The sequence below is a fragment of the Convolutriloba macropyga genome, chromosome 5, assembly GCF_964194025.1.
Source record: "Convolutriloba macropyga chromosome 5, txConMacr16.3, whole genome shotgun sequence".
Lineage (NCBI taxonomy): Eukaryota > Metazoa > Xenacoelomorpha > Acoela > Convolutidae > Convolutriloba > Convolutriloba macropyga.
Window position 1 is genome coordinate 61,628,320 of NC_134472.1, and position 22,033 is coordinate 61,650,352.

The 22,033-nt window shown below is 35.7% G+C and overlaps 1 protein-coding gene across 1 annotated transcript in view; it reads left to right on the top strand.

Annotated features, from left to right (window-relative positions):
- The window catches only part of LOC142339527 (uncharacterized), a 158,451-nt gene that overhangs the window by 46,255 nt on the left and 90,163 nt on the right, over window positions 1-22,033 (top strand). Inside the window, exons 12-13 of the mRNA XM_075389630.1 lie at window positions 10,050-10,287; window positions 14,883-15,024. Coding sequence (XP_075245745.1) covers window positions 10,050-10,287; window positions 14,883-15,024 — 380 coding nt within the window. The remainder of the gene's footprint in view (window positions 1-10,049; window positions 10,288-14,882; window positions 15,025-22,033) is intronic.

Here is a 22,033-nt window from a genome sequence, read left to right on the forward strand (position 1 = left end):
GCTATTATAGCGCTCCTAATTTTTACGACTCGATGAGGCGTTATGGTGTTCTGTTTTTGTAACGACTGGGAGAGAAGCATTGGCCGAGCCTTTTCTATCGATAATTTTTTGGAGTGTACTTAAAACAGGATGTAAAAGAAAGTGCCGCAGGTTAAATCAAAGTGTTGGGTCAAACTTCTGAACAAATTGCAGATAAAACTGAGTGGTTTGCTGATCTACGGAATTTTTGAAAGAGAGCAAGAAAAAGAGGTGGGAAACATTTTTTGCCAAGCGAGCAAATTTTTTCATCATGTGGGCTTTGTTCAAAGCCGTTTTTAATTAATAGCCGCACAGCGATAGCTGGGGCTATTATTGGCCTTCTCTTGGTTTTTTTACAATTCAAAGAATTTGAATTGTATTGGGGCGCTGTCTTTTTTTTACGACTCGAAGAGGAGTATTGGAGAAGTCCTTTTTTTTTAATCAATTTTATTGGAGTGAATTTTTAAGCGGGAAATGAAACGCGTGAAAAAATTTGGAGTGATTTTGGCGCTGAACAAAAGTGAAGAGCGGAGCGAAAAGAGAGTGGTTTTTGTTCATACCGCTGTTTTTAAGAGAGCGAGAAATTGATGTGTGAAAAAATTTTCTCTGAGCGAGAAAAATTTTTTTGTTCACGTGCGGCTTTTAAAAGCAGTTTTTTTTGCAATTTATCTTGTTTGTGAGGTTTGATTATGATATTGTATTGGATTTGGGCTGTTTTGATAGGAATTGAAGGTTTCAAGTAGTTAACTTGAGTTTTATGCAAATTTGGAGGTTTTTGATCAGTTTTGCTGATTTTTCGACGAAATTTAATGTATTTTGGCCTTTTGTTTTGTTTTACTGCTTTAAGTGCAATTTGCATAGAAGCTCGTTACTCAAGGAATATCAGGGATACAAATTAATTACAATTTTGTTGGTATAAAACATTTTTTTTTGAAGAAAAATGACAGAAAAATAGAGAATTTTTTAACCACTTTTTCAATTTTTTGCTTTTTTTCGTTTTTTTTTCAATCGTAGACAATTTTTTAAGCTTGTTATGACTTGACCATTATTTAGCGAGCATTTCATTGCTCTATTTGCTCAAAGTATCTTTTTTTGGCTTTATTTTTCCTTGTAATATTTAAAAAACACCTTAATTTTTCTCGTTTTTTTGTTCAATTTGGTTTTAAATACCCTTTCTATTCTTCCTCAACCTTTGATAGCATTTGAGGAGTTTTCTAGTAGAAGTCAGTTGCTGTAGCTCTTTTGGATGTCTCTCATTGTGATTGATATTAGTTTCGAGTTGTTTTTGTTAAAGAAAATCGAGTAAATCAGAGCAAATTTTGTCCACTTTTTGTCTTTTTTTCTAGGTTTTTTGCCTATTCTTTCGAATTTAATGTTTTTTGCTGGCAACTTTTTCTCAATAGGGCGCATTTTTGTAGTTGCTGATACTATGAATTTGCACTTGAAGGCTTAGCCGGGCAGTTTTCATTTAAACAAATTTTACAAAACTCTAATTCGTTAAAGAGTTTTTCTTAGTCTTTTTTTAGTTTGTTGTTTAACGTTTTTTCGCAAGTACTAGGTGAGCGATTGATCTAGCCAAATATATAACTAATTGATTTCTTTGAGTTATTTTTGGGAAGCTGCATGTTATCTTTTTGTAGAGAATTTTGTTTGCATTTTTAGAGAATATTATTTTTTGATTTGGTCCTTTGTCAAGTTTCCAGTTCTCCAGCCTTTTCTTTGTGAATTGGTTACACTGTTTGTCGATTGATAATATGCTGGTGATGCATTTGATCAGTGAGAATAGTCAAATTTCTACTTCGAGTCGTTTCCGGAATTCTTCCGGCTATGTTTTTTTTTTAAGATCTGTTCACACATTTTCATGATTTTTGAAGTCAAATTGGAGTAGTGATTTTGGTCACGCCGAAACAGGAAATGGAGCGAAAAAGCGAGTGGTTTTGCGGCGTGAATTTTTTTCGCTCTAATTTTAAAGTAGAGTGAGAAAGCGGTGTTTGAACAAAAATTCGGTTTCTCGGTAGTGGTTTTTTGTTCACATGCGGCAATTTCACTCTGATTTTTACTGTTTTTTCGATTTTTTGGATCGGATTTTTTTCTAAATGGTTTTCCCGATCATTCACAGCTCATTCCAGGCCTAGCTTTTTGTTTGAATTAAATTTTCAATTCTCGCTAGTGGTTTTTTTGTTCACATGCGGCATTTTGACGTTGATTTTCTGTTTATTTCTTATTTTTTTGTTCTGATTTTTTTTAAAATGGTTTTCTCAATCCACTCAGAGTCCATTCTAGGTCTAGTTTTTCTGTTTATTCAATGAAAATTCTTTGAATTGCACGTCAGGACTTGTCCTGCTATGTTTTTTTATTTCGTCGTCATGATTTTTGTTACGACCATATGACGTCACAGCCACTTTTTGTTCATTCGTTCATGCAATTTCAACTGAATTGCATGTGTGACGTCATTTTTCGCTCTTAGTGGAGCGAGTTTTGTCGTTCATGCGCGTGATTAAATTTTTGGTCACACTTGACTTACCTCACTCTCAAAAATGACTTCCTCACTTTGAAATTGACTTTTATTTACTTTAATTCAAAGAGATAAGGTCAAATGGGTGTGTGTCACTCTAAATGAAGGTTATTCGAGAGCAGCTAATAGAGGCAGCAATAACTTATACAGATTTTAAATCAAAATACAACAGATCAGCTTTCAATGAAGAGACGAATTTTTTTGGTCTGTCTTTTTTGCTGTTTTTTTAGACGGCCGATCTACGAATCTATTGCTGCTATTTTCTGGCAATCTGCCAGCTATGTTTTTTTACTTAGTTTTTTCGGATAAAGTGGTTTTTTAAACCATATTAACAAGTAGTTGTACTTTTGGGAGCCCTGTTGACCATCTCAGTGATATATTAGATTTTAAGATGCAGTCTCGAGCTAGTTTTTGTGAGTTCGTCGTTTAAGAATCTTTTTGTTCTGTTTGCTGTACTTACTGGTCAACAATTTGTGACCTTATGATTTGATTGGTATCAGTTTAATTTTGTTTTAGTCGTAGCAAATCGACTAAATTCGGTCTTTTCTGCTTAATTTGAATAGGTGCCCGGTGCCCTCATATTAGTACTTTATTAAAGCATTTTTTTTTCGTGGAAGAACAATCTGTTCTGCCTAACCTTAGTCCGCAGCTTATTCGACATTTTGTAATCTTTTTGAGGCTTGTTTCTCTAAGCTTGTTTCACTCTTCCTTCATTCTGCTCACGGTTATTAACAGGATAAAGTCAGTATTGAAAGACGAAATCAAAATAAAAAGGTGATAAACCTATTAAGCCCAATTTTAGATGCCCGCTACCAAGTTGCCATCTTTATGCTTATTGGTATTGATAATGACATCAAAATTGTTCGACTTTTAAAAATATTCGTGTATAATATGTTACAATCTTTATCGCGGTTATGCGAATCATTAGCAAAAATATGCCGGCTATTTTTTCTAAAAATGTAAAAATTTGATAGGCTCTAAATGATTTCCAGTGGGTTTTGGTTCCACGCGGAAGCACAAGTATGGAATGTACAAAATAATGGCTGGCTAGGGCGTTAGTTGAGTTTTATTTCGAGTCGATTCCGTAGTCCGGCTGTTTTTTTTGTTAAGTGAGCGAGCAAAAAACCGGAAGTTGAGTAAAATTTGATAAGTTATTTCGGTAATGTCTTCAACGATTGGAGAGAATAGAGTTGCTTTATTGTACATACCTTCTTGAGTAACATCGGCAGATGTAGTTTAAAAACATCTTGACCAAGCTAGCAAAATTTTTTGTTCTTGTGTGGCTTTTTCAAGCTGTTTTCTTCGAGATTTTCTTTTTTATATGACCTAAAAGGCTATTGTGGACTTCAGTATTAATTGTCGCTTTTATAGCGTTTTGAAGCATTTTGGTAATCAGAGGGAGTTTTAAGCTAATTTGGAGCATTTCAGAATATTTTTCTAATTTTATGCTGTTTTAGCAGTTTTTACATTGAATTGTTTTCTTAAAATTTATTTTGAATTGAGTTGAAGCCAAACGCTCTTTGTCACGTTCTATTATGTTTTCATTGTTTTTTTTTCAAAGCCGTTTTTTTCTATGAAATTCGACAAAAAAATGGGACACAGTGATGTTAAAGACGTTGATCCTAAAGATATATATATACTCTAAATTCTTTTCCTTTTATTTTTCTAAATTTTTCAAATCATGTATGTCTGTTTGGCTGGCAGTTTTCATCCATTTTTTGGATGAAAAATTAGTATTGTTCTTCATGACTTGTCCTGCTATGTTTTTTAATTCGCTTTTCCTTTTTTGATCGAGTTTGTTTAACAGAACTCACGATTTTCACTTTTTCAACTGAAAGGATTTTAATTTCCTTCTTTCATTGAATTTTGCTCTGTAGTGAAATTGGTCAGTTTCAAAAGAGCACAATCAAACGAAATTTTATGACACCCCTCATTAGAGCGATTGCTAGCTGACATTAGTATGAAGCCTAATAGCTTTGTTTAGATGCTCATTTAGGTTTTAGAATCTACCTGAAACTGCGCCCCATATTAGAACATTTTTTGACTCTTAGAAAGAACTTTTGTGAATTTCTATTTCTTCTTTTTGTCTCTCAATACCCCTGTGCATTAAGCACCTCGACGGCAGCTATTTTTGAGGCGTCTTGCCGACTAAGTTTGAACTGTATCTTGTGTTGATTGTCCCCAATGCCTCACATTTAGGGTTTCCGTTGGCCTTTAGTTGATTAATGGCCGTTGTCAGCCTCTCAACGGCTATTATTTAGGCACTCTGCTTCTTACAATCCAAGAATTGGATTGTATTGGTGCTCTGTCTTTTTTTTATTTTTGTAAGATGTTTTCACACCTGTTTTCTTGACTTTGAGCTTTCAAAACGGGATAAACATGTAAAGCTCAGCGGGCATCAAGTTTCATTAGAGGCCCTTAGCCGCGTTTAGTAGTCTCTCAAGTACTCAGAGTGGTGAAGCTTCTGGGAAGGCCGTAATTCAAGGTTAAAAGGTCATTTTTGGGAGTTTTTGAGCCTAAAATATTGAAATTTTTAGCACTTTTTCGTCATTTTTTGGATTTTTTGTTAGACCAGTCTGAAATTGAGGTTTATTAAAGTTGATAAAGGTCCTTTGCAAGACGTAATTGCTTTGTACGGCCACTTTAAGCGCTATATCTATTGCTACTCCAAACATAAACACGGTAATTTGTTCTAATTTTTTCAAATTGTTTGAAAATTTTTGTCATTTTTTGAGTTGTTTCAGACTATGATGTCAAAAAGCTCCTCTGGGGTTTAAGAATAGGTTATTGCATAGTTTCTAGTGGTAAACATTTGGTTTTAAACGTTTTAATTTCATGAATTTTACCAATTTTTTTAAATCAAACTTGGTTTTTTTTTTAATTTTCTGACATTTATTGTAATGATTCAAGTTTTCCAGACCCAGGGGGCAAGAAGCCTCATCTAGGGTTTGCTAACAGTTTACTGAGAATATTTTTTTGCCATGGAATGGTATTCAATATTTTAATATCTTTTACCAATTTTTTTGATAAAGTTGCAATTTTTTTCTTTAAATTTTTGAAATTTTTATTCAGTGGCCAGGGAACCTTCTATAGCGTTTGCTAGTATGTTACTACATAGTTTCTAGGGGCATTAAAATGGTTTCCAGTTGTTTAGTTTTGCAATTGTAGGGAATTTTTTAAATAAAGCTTGCAATTTAAAATTTTCTATTGTTTGCAAATTTTTCGATTTTCCTATGTTTGGAAATTTTCTCTTCTCAGTTTCTTGATGCATTTGTCATATTTGTCCAGTTTATCTACTTTTAGTGGCAGATTCATCTCTTTCAAGGTTTTTGCGTGAGTTAATGAGATTTTTGAAATGAATCATATATGGCCTTCAAGTTAAAAGCTTCAAGGGTTTTAGCAATGATCGTTTTTCTTTGGTTAGTTTGTTTGATTCTTTTAGTGTCTCAACTTTTGAGATTTTGTCTTGTTGGCTGGGATTGTTCAATTGATCTGCTGGTCAGATTCTTTAGGTCTGTCTTTCATTCAATTACTTGGATTGTATTTCAGGACTTGTCCTGCTATGTTTTTTTTAATTCGCTTTACCTTTTGATCACGTTTTTCGTTTTACATAAGCCACGATTTTCACGCTTGAATTCTGACTTATCTCACTCACTGTTTCAACTGAATGGATTCTAAGTTATCTCACGTATCGAATTACGCAATGCAGTGAATACGGTCAGTGTCAAGAGAGGAAAATCAAAAGAATTGGGATAAACCTATAAAGCCCGGTCATTAAGCCATAGTGCATTAGGTTATCAGAGTTCATTAGAGCGATTGCTTGCTGATATTAGTATTAGGCGTACTACCCATCAGTTCAGAAGCTGAAATAAGTTTTGGTTAAGAGTCTAACTGAAACTGCACACTGAATTACTGAATTAGGACAATTTTGGAACAAGCTTAGGAAAAAATGTTTTCTATTTCTATCTCTTCCTTCTTCTTTTTCTGTTTCAATCACGATGTGCGTCTAGCACGTCAACGGCGGCTGCTTTCGGGCAATATGCCGGCTATGTTTGATAGTTTCAGCGAAAAAAGGTTTACTTCTATATCACATTGCTTTTTCTGGACTTTGTTTTGTCTATTAGATTAAATCAGTTGTACCCAATATTTTTCAGGAAAAATGACCTGAAGTAGGTCTCTCTAATAGCTCTCGAACGAAGTTCGAAGCAATTATTATGAGCGTTTGTCGTTTTACGTCAAATTTTTGCTGAACCATTTTTGCGCTTTTCTTAGAATATTCTTCGACTTCTTGGGTGATTTTTCACAATTTAGTTCTTCATTTTTAAGTGATCTATTTTTCTCTTCTGAATTAACGTTCGTCAGTAAAACCGATTGTGAACGGAGGGAAAAAAGGGAATTGTAGATGAGTGGTTAAGGCGTCAGGCTGCCCCTCTAAATTAAACTGTCCCCGTCGTTGGGAGCAATTCCTCTGATGTTAGTTGGTTGTGTTTTACATTTTGTGCGTTGCTCATAATGTTCCAACATACGTCTCAAAATTGTCAAAAAAATTTTCTGTTCGGTGAGGAAGAGTGAAAATTTTTGACTTTTTTGAGACGTATGTTTGAACTTTATATGCCATGCACAGGTATGCCTGAGCCGTCTTGTTTTTATTTGGCCCTTAAAAGGTGATGCTAAATAGTCTTCAGATTTTCAATTTTTTTTCTTCTGTGCGTTCAACTTTTTGCACACCTTATATGTGAGAAGCGTGATTAAAACGTAACCCTTGTAATGATAATTGATCTTGATATACGGCGACTTGATTTACCACAAAACAGGTTTTTCTTTAGTTCAATTCTTAGTTAATTCTTTTTGGGGAAAGTTTTGTTTTGGGAAAGTTTTGTTTTGGGAAAGTAAAATTTCCACCAAAATTAACTCCTAATATGATTGTTTGCTATTTGCTTTTTCTGCGGATTTTGAAAGACAATCATAACCAGGAGCAGCTCAGCCAACTTATGCTGCTATCAGCAAACAATCATATTAGGAGTTAATTTTGGTGGAAATTTTACTGTAGTTAGTTTAAGTCTTAGTAATGAGAACCGTATTTCTTAATTATGAGTGTTAGCGGAGTTTGTAACTGATAAAATTACATGATTAGAAAACTCCAAAATGCAAGAAGCCTCGCTTAAAATTTAGTTGTTCTTGATTGCTCTCAAACGAAGTTTGCGATTTTTCGTTTGACCGATTTTTCGTCTGACGCTTTTGATTTTTCGCCCTCAAAAACGGGATAAACAGGTGGCGCCCAGCGGGCATTAAGTGCTCTTAGAGCCTTTCAGCTCAAACTGTTTTGGAGACTTATACTTATGGGGTGAAAGGCGGTTCTTTGAGGTTGAAGGCACCCCACCCCACTGTTGCCCCCCCCCACTATTGCCCCCACCTCCCCCCACCGCCGTTGTTGCCCCCCCCCCGTGGCTACTGACGAAAAACCGCAACCGATCGCTAAAAACACGCATTTTTATACTATTTTTCACAATTTTTTTTTCAAGGTTTTTGAAAATTTTTGTCATTTCTGGTGTTCTTTCAGCCCTGGGTGTCAAGGAATCTCCTCTAGGGTTATATATTAGGTTACTGCATAGTTTCTAGTGGTAGTGCAATGTTTTCAACATTTTAACATCACAAATTTTTAGCATTTTTTTGACCAATCGTGCAAAATTTTTCATTTTTTTTGACATTCATTTTTCATTATTCACGTCTTTCCGGACGCAAGGGCCAGAAAACTTCCTTAAGGGTTAGATAATGAGTTACTGAAAAAATTTAATTTGCCATGTCATAGCTTTCAATTTTTAATATGACAACTATTTTGATAGAACCTGTATTTTTTCGAGTTTTTAATCGCTGCACAGCGATAACTGGGGATATTATTGGCCTTCTCTGGGTTTCTTTTATTTCGTCGTCAAGATTTTTGTTATGACCATATGACGTCGCAACCACTTCAAATCTGCTTTTTGTTCATTCGTTCATGCAATTTCAACGGAAGTGCGTGCGTGACGTCATTTTTCGCTCTTAGTGGAGCGAATTTTTTTGTTCATTCGCGTGATTAATATTTCGGTCACACGTGACTTACCTCATTCTCAAAAATGACTTCCTGACTTTGAAATTGACTTTTTAATTTAATTCAAAGAGGTAAGGTTCAGTGAATGAGTGTCGTTCTAAATAATGGTTAATTGAGAGCAGCTAATAGAGGCTGCAATAACTTATACAGATTCTTAATCAAAATTTGACATCTCAGCCTTCAATTAATAGACTGTTTTTTGGTCTGTCTGTTTTTACTTTTTTTTAGACTGTTAGATCTGTTGCGGCTATTTTCAGGCAATCTTCCAGCTGTGTTTTGAAATTTTAAAAATTTGTCATTTTTGGGTTTCTCCTACCTCAAGGGCCAGCAAACCTCCTCCAGGATTCAATTATAAGTTACTGCATAGCTTCTGGATGTAATTAAATGTTTTTCAAGATTTTAATATCATCACTTTTTAAAAAATATTTGCTAGTTTTTTTGAATCTTTTTGAAGTTTTCATCATATTTTCCGGCACCAGGGTCCTAGAGACCTCCTCCAAGGTTTGATGATAAGCTGTCGCATTGCATAATTTTTAGTGTTAATGGAATGGTTAGTAATATTTTAATGACTCCAGCGTTAGCAAGTTTTTGATAAAATTTAATTTTGTCAAATTTTCGGAAAATTTATATCATGTTCCAAGTTTATGGATCTTTGAGCCAGTGAAACTTTTTAAAGCAGGAAATAGGGATACTGGATAGTCTCTTGATTAAATGAAATGGATTTGAAGACTTTAATATTTTGAATTTTAGCACGATTTTGTTGAATTCTGCGATTGTTTTCAAAATTTTTGAATATTTTGTCCGTTTACGATCATTACTGGCCAAAGAAGTTTTTCAAGTCGTGCAGATGAGTTACTTGACATAAATACAGAGACAACAAATAGTTTTGGACATTTTCACTGCGAAATCTGGAAGCTTTTCTTTTAAATTTTGCTATATTTTGCAATTTTTCAAATTATGTTTTTATTTGATTTATTTTCTAAAAAGACTAGAAAACTAAAAGATGCAGAGTCGAATCAAGCTAAAGCTAGCCTCACTAAACTGTGGCTAGCTACTGATAAAGCCAACCGCTCGCCGGTCGCTTGAGAGCAATTCGCCCGACGTTAATCGGTTATGTTACCCATCTATGAAGTGCTTGAAATTATATATATTTTGATTTCACTTGATAATAAATTTGAGCGGATGGTTGAGCTTAATGTACGAAAGCGCAAGCGTGCGACCCTTCTTGTTTTTCTAGTTAAGGATAAAGATTCCTATTCAATTCCTTAAAAAATCAAATTGATATTAAAACATTATTCCAAAATATTGTAAATATGCAAGGTAGTCGACCATATTCATTATTTCAATGTTTCGACAATAATTTTTTTAGCGACTGACCGTGCTCCTAATGCAAAATTTGACCGCTTCCATGAATTTATTTTCTTTCAGTTGCAAGCAACCTTAGATGACCTTGATAAAGCCCGTCGGAATTCCTCCCCGAGCAGAGGTAGTCAACAGGCAGCTCGTTCCCCGAGAAACATTTCTCAAGCCTATATCTCTTCTCGAGACAGAATTCATCAGCAGGACAAAGATCAACTCTCTACAGTGAAGTTGCCCCAAAATGTGACTGAGCAACAATGGCTGGAACTCAAGCAACAATTGACTGAGCAAGAATCCCTTCTAACGGGTTAGAAAATGTTTTATTGATAGCCGCGTCAGCAATTCCAGGCTGCTATTATTGCGCTCCTAACTTTTTTTACAATTCAAAGAATTTGAATTGTATTGGGGCGCTGTCTTTTTACGACTCGAAGAGGAGTATTGGAGAAGTCCTTTTTTTAATCATTTTTATTGGAGTGATTTTTGAAGCGCGAAATGAAGCACGTGAAAAAAAATTGGAGTGATTTTGTTGCTGAACAAAATGAAGAGTGGAGCGAAAAGAGAGTGGTTTTTTGTTCATATCGCTGTTTTCTAGAGAGCGAGAAATTGATGTGTAAAAAAAAATTCTTTGAGCGAGCGAATTTTTTAGAGCAGTTTTTTCATTTTTTTTGGTTAAGAGGTTTGGTAATGATTTTGTTTTAATTTTAGTCTGGTTCTGGTAGTGGTTGGACGGTTTCTGGAAATTCATATGAATTTTATGCTAATTCGAAGGTTTTTCATGTATTTTGCTGATTTTCGAACTATTTCCAACTGTTTTTTTGATGAATGTTTTGTTTTACTGGCTCAAATGGGAATTGAAAATACCCCCTTCTACTTGACCAAATTTTAGATAACAATTGGTTACAGCTGTGTGGATATGAATCATTTTTTTTGCTGAGAAATATGACAAAAATGGCAAAAATCGGAACTATTTTTCTCAATTTTTTTGTAGCAGTTTTTCGTTTTTTTTTCTGTTTTTTAGATATTTTTTGGCCTATTGCCTTTTGTGACTTGCCTTTTTTTGCGATACCCTATTAGCTGAAAGTATTTTTTCTTTGGATTTATATGCTTTTGTAATATTAAAATATTTTTAAACTTATGCAGTTTTTTTGTGCAAGTTTCATTTAAGAGCTTTTTTCGTAATTTGGCCTCAAGTAGTTTTAAATAATTCACATAAGTGGGTTTTAGTAAGTACTAGTTGTTTTGATGAAGTAATTTTGGCAGAGATAGTTATTTCGGGATCTCAATTTATAACAAAATTTGATCAGATTTTTATCATATTTTAACTAATTTGATTTTCTTGTTTTTACTTTTGTGTTTTATGGTTTTTTTTCCAAATAATCATAAATTAGTGGAGGCACGTTTTGTCTGATGAGTAGTTTGATGGCGTTTAAATTGATTTCCACTTCGAGTCGTTTCCGGAATTCTTCCGGCTATGTTTTTTAAAGATGTGTTCACACATTTTTCAATGACTTTGATCTTTCAAAACGGGATAACAGGTAAATCCCAGCGGGCATTGTTTTAATAGAGGCCCAAAGTTGACATTAGTAGTCCTTCAAGTGCTTAAAGTGGTGCAGCTGCTGAAATGGCCTCAATTTAAGGTTAAAAGTTTATTTTTAGGAGTTTTTGGGCCAGAAATGGCGCAATTTTTCATCGATAGCTAGGGCTATTGTTGGCCTTCTCTGGGTTTCTTTTTTTTCGTCGTCAAGATTTTTGTTACGACCACATGACGTAACCACTTCAAATCTACTTTTTGATCATTCGTTCATGCAATTTCAACTGAAGTGCGTGCATGACATCATTTTTCGCTCTTAGAGGAGCGAGTCCTTTGTTCGTTTGTGTGATTAAATATTTGGTCACACTTGACTTACCTCACTCACAAAAATCTGTTTCTCACTTTGAAATTGACTTTTATTGACTTTAATTCAAAGAGATAGTCAAATGGGTGTGTGTCACTCTAAATGAAGGTTATTAGAGAGCAGTTAACAGAGGCATCAAAAACTTATACTGATTTTTAATCAAAATATTACATATCAGCTTCCAATTAAAAGACGAATTTTTCGGTCTGTCTTTTTTAATGTTTTTTTAGACTGCAGATTACAAAGCTGTTGCGGCTATTTTCTGGCAATCTGACAGCTATGTTTTTAGTGTTTTGTTTGATTGATCTTAGGTTGAATTTTTTTAAAAATTGATGAAGGCTTTTTGCGAAACAACATGACTCGTTATGACCTTTTTGTGAGCTAAGTATTTTGGTACTACAAACACAACCGCGCAAAGTGATACTAATTTTCAACTTTTTTCAAGTTCTTGTAATATTTTTGTCATTTTTTTGAGTTTTTTCAGCTTCAGGGGCCAAGGAATCTCCTTTAAAGGTGGCTAATAGGGCGTTGTACAGTTTCTAGTAACAATGGATTGGTTTTCAACATTGTAATGTATCAACTTTTAGCATTTTTTGATAAAATCTGCAATTTTTTTAAGGTTTCCGAAAGTTTTTGTCGGGTCACAAGCGTCTGTTGCGCCTATTTCCGGCAATCTGCCGGCTAAGTTTAGAAAATGAGCAGCAACTTCCTTATTTAAAGAAAACCTAATTATAGAAATGCCTCTCCCTAAGACTGGCTGAATGTTGGCTGGTCTTCCCAGCACTACGTCTTTCGCTTTTTCAAATTAGCACTACTAGCATTTCGCTTCCCAGCACTACTAGCATTTCGCTTTTTCAAATCTATCAGTAATACCAAATATTACACACAAACGTCAGCTGAAAAGAATGTATAACAAAAGACACGACGAAAGCAAACAACTAATGGCGAAAGTAGATGAGTCAATCCAACAGCCTCCCTTTTTCAACAGCTGCCATTGACGCATCAACGATTTCACGCCGTTTAAATGTCTTAAACCCTTGAATGCAGAGGATGGAGCTCTTAGGAGAGCGGACCTGCTTTTTGTCCTTAGATGAGAAATTTTATCAGCGTAGCTGTCACCCCTTTTCGCGCATAGAGCTATGATGCCAGTTGTTTCACAGCTTTTGAAGCTGACGGGCCAGCTCCACTAGTGCATGTGAACACGAGTGGACAAAACGTTGTTTTCTCAACGTCAATTATTATCTGTTCATATTTGTTCTTTTCAATAGATTCGTGATACTTGCAGGCTTCGCTACTGCTTTCGGTAAATTTTTGCTGGCGGGTTAAATATTATTCATATCAAAGTATGTTCTGTTGAACATGGTTCTCCAAAAGTCCGCTGGCCTTGATGTCTAAACTTCAATCATCATCAGTTGTTGATTTAAGAGGAAAGCTGCTTGCACCGTCTGAAGATGAGGTTGGATCTCAATATCATGACAGACATCAATCACTTTACAGATTCAAAGGAATCGCGAAGTTTGTTATCTCCCATGTAAATGTATCCTCCTTGGACAGTGGAGGGTATGTACCACATTAATATTGTCTTTGCGTGCACATGGTGATGGCATCCTTACTGGGTCACAACCCGTGCGAAGAGAAATGCCATAACGAAACTCGCTTTTCGTTATGTCAAAATAATATCGCTTCAACGGCATATTGCTCAAGCAGATGGATACTCCTTTTTCACTAAATCAAGTGAACGAATAGCGTTTTTTTGTGTCTTTTTTTTTCGATTTAATATCAAGATCTTCCTACTTTTTTATTTCATGCCATGTTGTTGCTTTATATCGTTTTTGGGGCATTGATAGAGATGTAAGATTTGAAAAATGAAGTGGTTTTTCGTATTCTTTAAAGTGGTCTTTGAGTTTAAATTTATGTAGGCCACCCTCACTTATCGGCGACGAAATGATTTTCCGGTGGTTGTAATTGTAGGTGGGATTAATTTCTAGATTCGGTAATAGCTCATCGTAGATTGATTTCTCATATTCTTTTAACAGGCCTTGGATAATTTGAATTGTACGTGCTAAGAAGGTCAGTCTATGCTGAACTAATTAAAAACTTTTTGAGGTGAAACATTAGCATGAAGGGCCTGCTTTTTAACAGAGATTTCTACTGTCTTGGAGAACTCTCTATAGTTTCCATTTTGGCTTTATCAGAAACTATTGCGCTACATAATAAAAATCTACAATCGGCAACTATTTCCACTTCGTCGTGAACGAAATTCTGTTACCATCTTCCGCATGCGACCTTTGAACTGTGAAGCAGTTGCCAAGAAGTTCAATTAAAGAGAATATGGTATCCCATACATCGACATTTCAAGGGGTCACCTTGAGTTGAATCTTTGATTGAGAATTGCTTGTTCGTTAATAAACAAATTTGATTGTTCACGATATGAATTACATGCGAAATGGCGGTGAGAAGGGCCTAATTTCTCGATATATCTAAAGGCAATGTAACGGTTGGGACTTGAAAAGCTTTGCGGCAATACGTCGCCATTCTATGAAACATTGAAACCCTCGCCATTCTATGTCATCAAGGTCATGGCTTCCATGTGCCTTCATGGTAGTTTTCTAACCATTGAGGCCATTCATCTTTTCAAATGTGGCCTTATGGTATGGCAAAAGTTTTCGATGGTCCTTGCCAACTAGGTTACTCAAGTTGGATTGAATACGTGCCATTTTAAGGACTGAGGAAAGATGTTTATTTTGATTGATGGTTTTGGAAACTGTATTTCGTTGTGATGCAAGTATAGAGTGATCGCAGCGCTAAAGGCAAATAAATGAGGAAATGTTCTGTCCAAAAGATTTCTACTTAAAAAATTGCCAAATTTTGTACGCATTATCAGAAAAGGAATAGATTGGTTGATGCAAAGTTACTCAGTTAAACTAAATGAAAATTTTATTTTTACACACTGAATGCTTATCAATTTTAATGCATTTTACTGATTATTCTCTAATTGCGTTGATAGGCTATCAAAAAGAGAACGAGCGCCTCTATGAAGAGATTAAAATGCTTAAGTCAGAGGGAGGAACTAGTGCCAAAGACAAGAGTGCGACTGCTGCCATGTTCAAGGAGAACCGGAAGCTGCTCAAAGAAATTGGAAATCTCAGGTAGTAATTAGTAGAAATTAATAATGCTCCATCCCCCATTCATCCAGAACATACATTTTATAAATCAAACGTTATCGTTTTCTCTTTTTCGAAAAGATTGCTGTTATAATTTGGCTACAACCGAACTTTTTGTGCTAAATGTGAACTGTATAAAGTTGTGAGTGTTATCATCAACCGACAAGCACACACGTTTTCAGTAGACTTCTTTTTGGTTCTGTGAACGCTATTTCAAATGAACAAAAGTTTCAACCAATCTCAATCTAGCGCCGACTTTTTTGTTTGATTATTAGTAATGAAAAATTTATACGCGGTAAAACATTATATAAAAGCAATTGCCTCAGCTGCCCGTGAGACCAGGTATTAATCCATTGAAACCGAGCATGTGATTAAGAATTATATGATGGCTTTAAATATTTCCAGTTTTTTGCACTCTTACATATGCATAGATAGTATTACGTCGGCATAGTTGTTCCGAATCATGAAATGCAAATTTTTCTCTTCACGTACAATGTTACAATTTCTTACTTTTCCAGCATCTTAGAAACGCGGCAATATTCAGGCAATGCTTTTTATAGCTGCGAAGCTGTAAGCTGAGCGTAGCTATATTGCGGTGCTCTTGGTTTTTTTTTGTTTCGTCGTCTGACGCTCTTTTTTCGTTTTACATTTGTTCACACCGCAAAGCTGAAAAAGTCAAATTTTATGAATGACTTCTTCCTCTCACTAACGGCATTTGCGCGCGTGACGTCATTTCTCACTCGCTTTTGCGAAAGATTTTAGGTTATTTGCGTGATTACATTTTGATCAACGTGACTTACCTCACTCAATAAAATGACTTTTGCACTTTAAAACTTAAGTTTAATTTGAATTTGTTTAAGGTCAAAGGAACTCCTATGTGCAGTAAAGGTCCCTAATAAGAGGCTTCTGTGGAATGAATTTTAACAAGCTTTATTAATTTATCGCTGAATTTTTTTTAGCCTAGTTTTTTGAGCGGCGTCGATTTTTTTTCAATTTAGATCTGTATGTTTCTATCTCTATTATATGGCACGCAGGTCTATTCTTTCGCAGCTATTCCGGCAATCTGCTGGCTATGTTTTTTTCTTCCAGGCCAATTCAGGAAATGTTATACGCATCCCAGAAAAAGGAAGTACCATATGAAAGCTCCTGAAACGCAGATTTCAACCGTTATTTTCATTAGCAAACTAGAAACCAATGATATTGCTGGGGTTGGGGTTATTTTTGTACGCAGTTTTTAAAACCTGTTCTAACGTCTATCAACTATGTTATCGACGAGAGGTCAAATTGATGTTGTGAATATAGTCGGTTGTGTTTATAATTTTGTTATCTTTACAAATCGCGTTAGTAAGTACCAAGAACCTAACAGGAACTATGAGATCAATTGCTCTCAAACGACATTTTTTTATTAATCCTGGGTCATTTTTCGCTAGACTGATTTTTTGTCGAATCCATTTGACTTTTCGTCCTCAGAAACGGGATGAACAGGTAGCGCTCGGGTGTCATTAAGTGTCTGAGCAGCTCTCTTAGAGCCTTAAGCCTTTCTATTCTCTAAGTATGCGATTCACCGAAACTTTTGAGGGGACAATTTCAGGGTGTGAAGGGCGGTTTAAGTCTTAACAGTTAAACTCACGGCGACCGCCTCTCGTCCAGCTCTCTCAAGATCCACCCCCCCCCCCCCCTCCACTCTGCTCACACTGGCCCCCTAATGCTAGGATCCCTAAGCCCGAGTTGGCTAATACCGAAGCCAACTGCTCACTAGTCGTTTCAGAGCAATTCGCCCGACGTTAGCGGGTTATGTTTTACTTTTTGGAAGAATCGAAAGGCAGCATGAACTGTTCTCTTGTTTTCAGCACGAGTGAGAGGTGACAATTTGCATTTACCGAAATTTAAGTGAAAATTATTTACTAAATTAGATTGAGATTTTATAACATTCACCACTTTTTCCTTTGAAACAATTCTCTATTTAATTGCTCTCGAACGAAGTTCGTAGCAATTATTTTAATGGTTTTGGTCTTTCTTCAATGCATTTTTTTTGCTTGATCATTTTCGCGCTTTTCTTCTAGAACATTCTTTTGACTTCTGAAGTGACTTTTTCATGCTTTTGTTCTTCATTTTTGGAGTGATCTCTATTGCTCTCAATCCGAAGTAAAATTTGTTGCTAAAATAAATTCGATTGCAGCATACGAACAAGAAGGGCCTGATAGCTGAGTGGGCAGTGCGTCTGGTGATGGAGCGGGGAGGTCCATGGCGTGTCCCGGCGTGTTCAACTATTTTTGCACCCATAAAAAAATTATTTAGGCTACAGCCGCTGAATCAATTGGCACCGCCTGTCGTTCGAGGGCAATTCTTCCGACATTAGTCGGTTTGTTTTTTAATAGCCGCCCTCATCTTTTCAGCCGGCTATTATTGCGGTCGTATTTTTTTACAATTCAAAGAATTTGAATTGTATTGGGGCGCTGTCTTTTTTTTTAAGATCTGTTCACACATTTTCATGATTTTTGAAGTCAAATTGGAGTAGTGATTTTGGTCACGCCGAAACAGGAAATGGAGCGAAAAAGCGAGTGGTTTTGCGGCGTGAATTTTTTTCACTCTGCTTTTTACTGTTTTTTCGATTTTTTGGATCGGATTTTTTTCTAATATGTTTTCACAGTTCATTAACAGCTCATTCTAGACCTAGTTTTTTGTTTGAATTAATTTTTCATTTCTCGCTAGTGGTTTTTTTGGTTCACATGCGGCATTTTGACATTGATTTTCTGTTTTTTCTTTTTTTTATCTGTTTTTTTTTCGAAAATGGTTTTCTCAATTCACTCATAGTCCATTCTAAGTCCAGTTTTTCTGTTTAGTCAATGAAAATTCTTTGAATTGTACGTCAGGACTTGTCCTGCTATGTTTTTTTTTTAAGATCTGTTCACACATTTTCATGATTTTTGAAGTCAAATTGGAGTGGTGATTTTGGTCACGCCGAAACAGGAAATGGAGCGAAAAAGCGAGTGGTTTTGCGGCGTGAATTTTTTTCGCTCTAATTTTAAAGTAGAGTGAGAAAACGGTGTTTGAACAAAAATTCGGTTTCTCGGTAGTGGTTTTTTGTTCACATGCGGCGATTTCACTCTGATTTTTACTGTTTTTTCAATTTTTTGGATCGGATTTTTTTCTAAATAGTTTTCCCAATCCATTCACAGCTCATTCTGGACCTAGTTTTTTGTTAGAATCAAAATTACACTGTCACAAAATCTCACTAGTGGTTTTTTGTTCTCCATAGCAGCATTTTGACATGGATTTTCTGTTTTTTTTTTTTTGTTTTTTTCATCTGATTTTTTTAGAAATGGTTTTCCCAATTCACTCATTGTCCGTTCTAGGTCTAGTTTTTCTGTTTAGTCAATGAAAATTTTTTGAATTGTACGTCAGGACTTGTCCTGCTATGTTTTTTTACTTCGTCAAACTTTTTTTCGCTTTACCATTTTGCCGCTTTTTCGACATTTTGCGTGAAATTTTTTTGACTTCTCTAGGCTAGTTTCTCTCTTCTCTCATTCTGCTAAAAGTGAATTTGAACATCAGTTGCTAAGCAAAGCAGTTCAAAATGAACAGAGTCGGTATAAAAAATTGAAGTCAGAAATAGAAACGGGATAAACCCATAAAGCCCAATTTTAGATGCCCGCTATTTGAACGTCGTTCCTATAAGTCTTAGTTACCACCTCTAATGCTTATTGGTGTTGATAGTAGCCCCTGTAGCCTCTCTCTAAGAAACAGAAGTATGTTCAACTACGAAATGCCATCAAAATAAATCGGACTTAAAAAATATTTTTGTACAAAAATCTTTTTTTTTCAATATATTCTATTCGTTCAATCCCAATCATGCTTATTGGAATCAACGGCGGCTATTTTCCGGCAATCTGCCGGGTATGTTTTTAATTGCACTCGAACGAAGTTGGAAGCAATTATTGTAAACGCGCGTTTTGCATGTAACGGGTGCATTACGTACTGGGGGGGGGGGGGGGGGGCACAAACCGAAAAGATCCATTACCTCTATTGAGGTCAGTTGGAGCACCTTACTGAACTTCTCAGTCCCGCCTCCTCCATACGATCCCCGTACGACTGAAGCAGGCTGTAATAGGTTAGAGCTCCCACTAGTCGCTCAAGAACATTTCTGCCGTGTTTAGTCGTTCTTTTTTTTCAATTATTTGGCTCGTTAATATCTCGATAATTTAAGCTTCGAGGGGCTCTGCTTTGTTGCTAATTGTTTATATAAAATATCAGAGTTACTTTTGAGATCTATTTTGGAGATGAGTTTTTATGAAAAGGCCGTAAAATTTGGTCATTTCAAATATATGTATTAGTATGAATTCGTATTAGCTATGAATTCGCTTGAGGAACTTGACTAGCGTAGAATTCTTATGGATGAAACAACAGGAACACAGTCTTCCCTCGAAAGTTTAACCACTCGAAAGGTTCATGCATGCAGGCCATTCGAAACTCTTTCACACACGCAGTGTGTGCTATAAAATTTTCTGAAATTTTTTCTGAGACCTCAGCCCGGGATAACAGGTCAAAAATGCAATTTGTATCTGTAATTGTCGCCAAATAATGTTAAAATACATTCTGAATTCTTGAATTTTGCTTAGTGATTGGTTATTTACATTTACAATATTTGTCGACTGTAATAGTCAGTAGGCTTCAATTTGAACTATTCAACTCTATGAGGCTCTAATGCTAGTTGAGTTTAGCGAAAAGCATATTTTAGTCGCCCGATCTCTTGAAATGTAACGCTTAAAGGTAACCGTTGTAAAGAATCGCGGCTTTTCGTTCATACGATAATAACTTCTCGTAATGACTGAGATGGTGTCCGCTAGCCGACGTGAATATTAGCCGAAAAGTCAAAATTTGGCATAGTAGCAGAAGTAATTGCATGAGATAATTGCTGTAAGCAAACATAAGTGGGACGCGCAATTATCTAACTCGCTTAAACATGAAAATAACGCATTTGGCCATGCCTCAGCGGCCTGTGGGACTTGATATGAATCTATCACCACCAACAAAAAATCACGACCGTTCTCAAATCTGATTGGTTAAATCTCCTTTTCGGCTAATATTCCATTCGGCTAATTTTCCTTTCGGCTCAATTTCCTAGCACCGGCTGAGATAAATATTCACATATTACAGGTATACGGAAGGGGAAGAGGGGAGGGTGGATGCCCCTAGAGCCGAACGAGCGTAGAGCAGAATGCCATAATGAGAATTAAAGCCGAATATTTCCCGTGCTCTGATTTGTCAATTTTATGGTCTTTTTGATGACTTCATAAAATATGGTCTTTTTGTGAAGAACTCTTATAAAACAGGGGTTTGCGGCTACGGAGAGTCCGAGTCGAGCGCCACCCGACCACACATTTGCTGTACTTTAAATTTAACCAATTAGATTGTTTCCCATCAAAAGCACATGGGACTTAGATGTAGATTTAGTTCACTTTGGACGTAATAATTAAGGTGAACGCAAAGTAAGCCGAATAAGTAAAAGAAACCGCGCATGTTATGTAATCTTTTAGAAATAAAACATTGTTTACCCTTGCAACCAAGATATTACTCTAAAATCACGACAATTAAACAATAAAGTTGTTTAGTTGTTTTGGATCTTTCTGTTTTGCCCCAGCCCAGCTCCCGCGGATGGCTGTCCATGGCCATGCCTCCGTGTACCGATGTAAATAGGAATCCGGGGGTCGTTTATTGCGGCGAGGCGTGCACACTGACTCGACAGAGACGACATTTAATAATACGTCTACCTCGAAGATCTTCGACTTACTTCGCCTATAAGTAATTCCCCTTAGCCAAAGTAAACTCCGTTTAACACTTTTTCTTATGACTTCAAATCATTCACATTCATAGATTTGATAAATATATTTAAGGGATAAATTTTAGGATTTTTTGCGACAGTTTGGTTATTTGCTGTACCATCAGAAGTTCTACACTATCCTCTGTACAGATTCATTTTTCTCCCACCTCAGTTACGGGGGTTGTGGAGAACTATCTGCTTAACTGTTCCTTATGTTCAGTCACTTTTAGCCGGTCAATATATAGAATTTCAATGACTTAAAGGTCAAAGAAGCTATATGTAATAAGAATCCCTATTAAAATTAAGATTTGAAAAAATCTTTAAGCGAGCGAAATTTTTTGTTCACGTACGGCTTTTTAAAACAGTTTTTTTTATTTTTTGGTTTAGAAATTTGTTAATGATTTTGTATTATTTTTAGGTTTGCTTTGATAGTGGTTTGAATGTTTCTGGTTATTAATATGAATTTAATACCAATTTGCAGGTTTTTAGGCTATTTTGCTGAATTTTAGGCAAATTTTAGCATTTTTTCGCTCTTTTTTTGTTTTACTGCTTTGTCTAGGCTGGAATTTGAATAGACGTTTATTGCCTAAGGAGTTCTTTGATACCAAAAAATAAAAGTTTTTCTGTTATCAAACGTTTTTAGTAGCCGCCTCAACTTCTCAGGCGGCTACTATAGTGCTCCTATTTTTTTCGTCGTCCTAAAATTTTTCCGCTTTATTTTAGTTCACAGCTTATTCAACATTTTGCGTGAAATTTTTTTGACTTCTCTGGTTTCACTCTTCTCTCATTCTGTTAAAAAAGTGTTTTTAGACAGCAGTTGTTCAGCAAAGCAATTCAAAATGAATAGAGTCAGTATCAGAAAACGAAATCAGAAATAGAAACGGGCTAAACTCATACAGCCCAATTTTACATGCACGTTACTTGAACCTTGTTCTGAGTTACCATCTTTGATGCTTATTGGTGTTCATACTAGCCCTTGTGTCGTCTCACTACGAAACAGGAGTATATTCGGCTCGAAAATGATATCAAATATTTTGCAATTAAAATTGCTCAACGGTGGTCATTGATGACTCAATTAATTGATATAACTGCATCTTTCAGTAGCTGTTGCGTTCTGTGACTAATTTATACTAAGTGTGTTTTCAAAAAGTTTCACCGAGTTTTATTGCGATT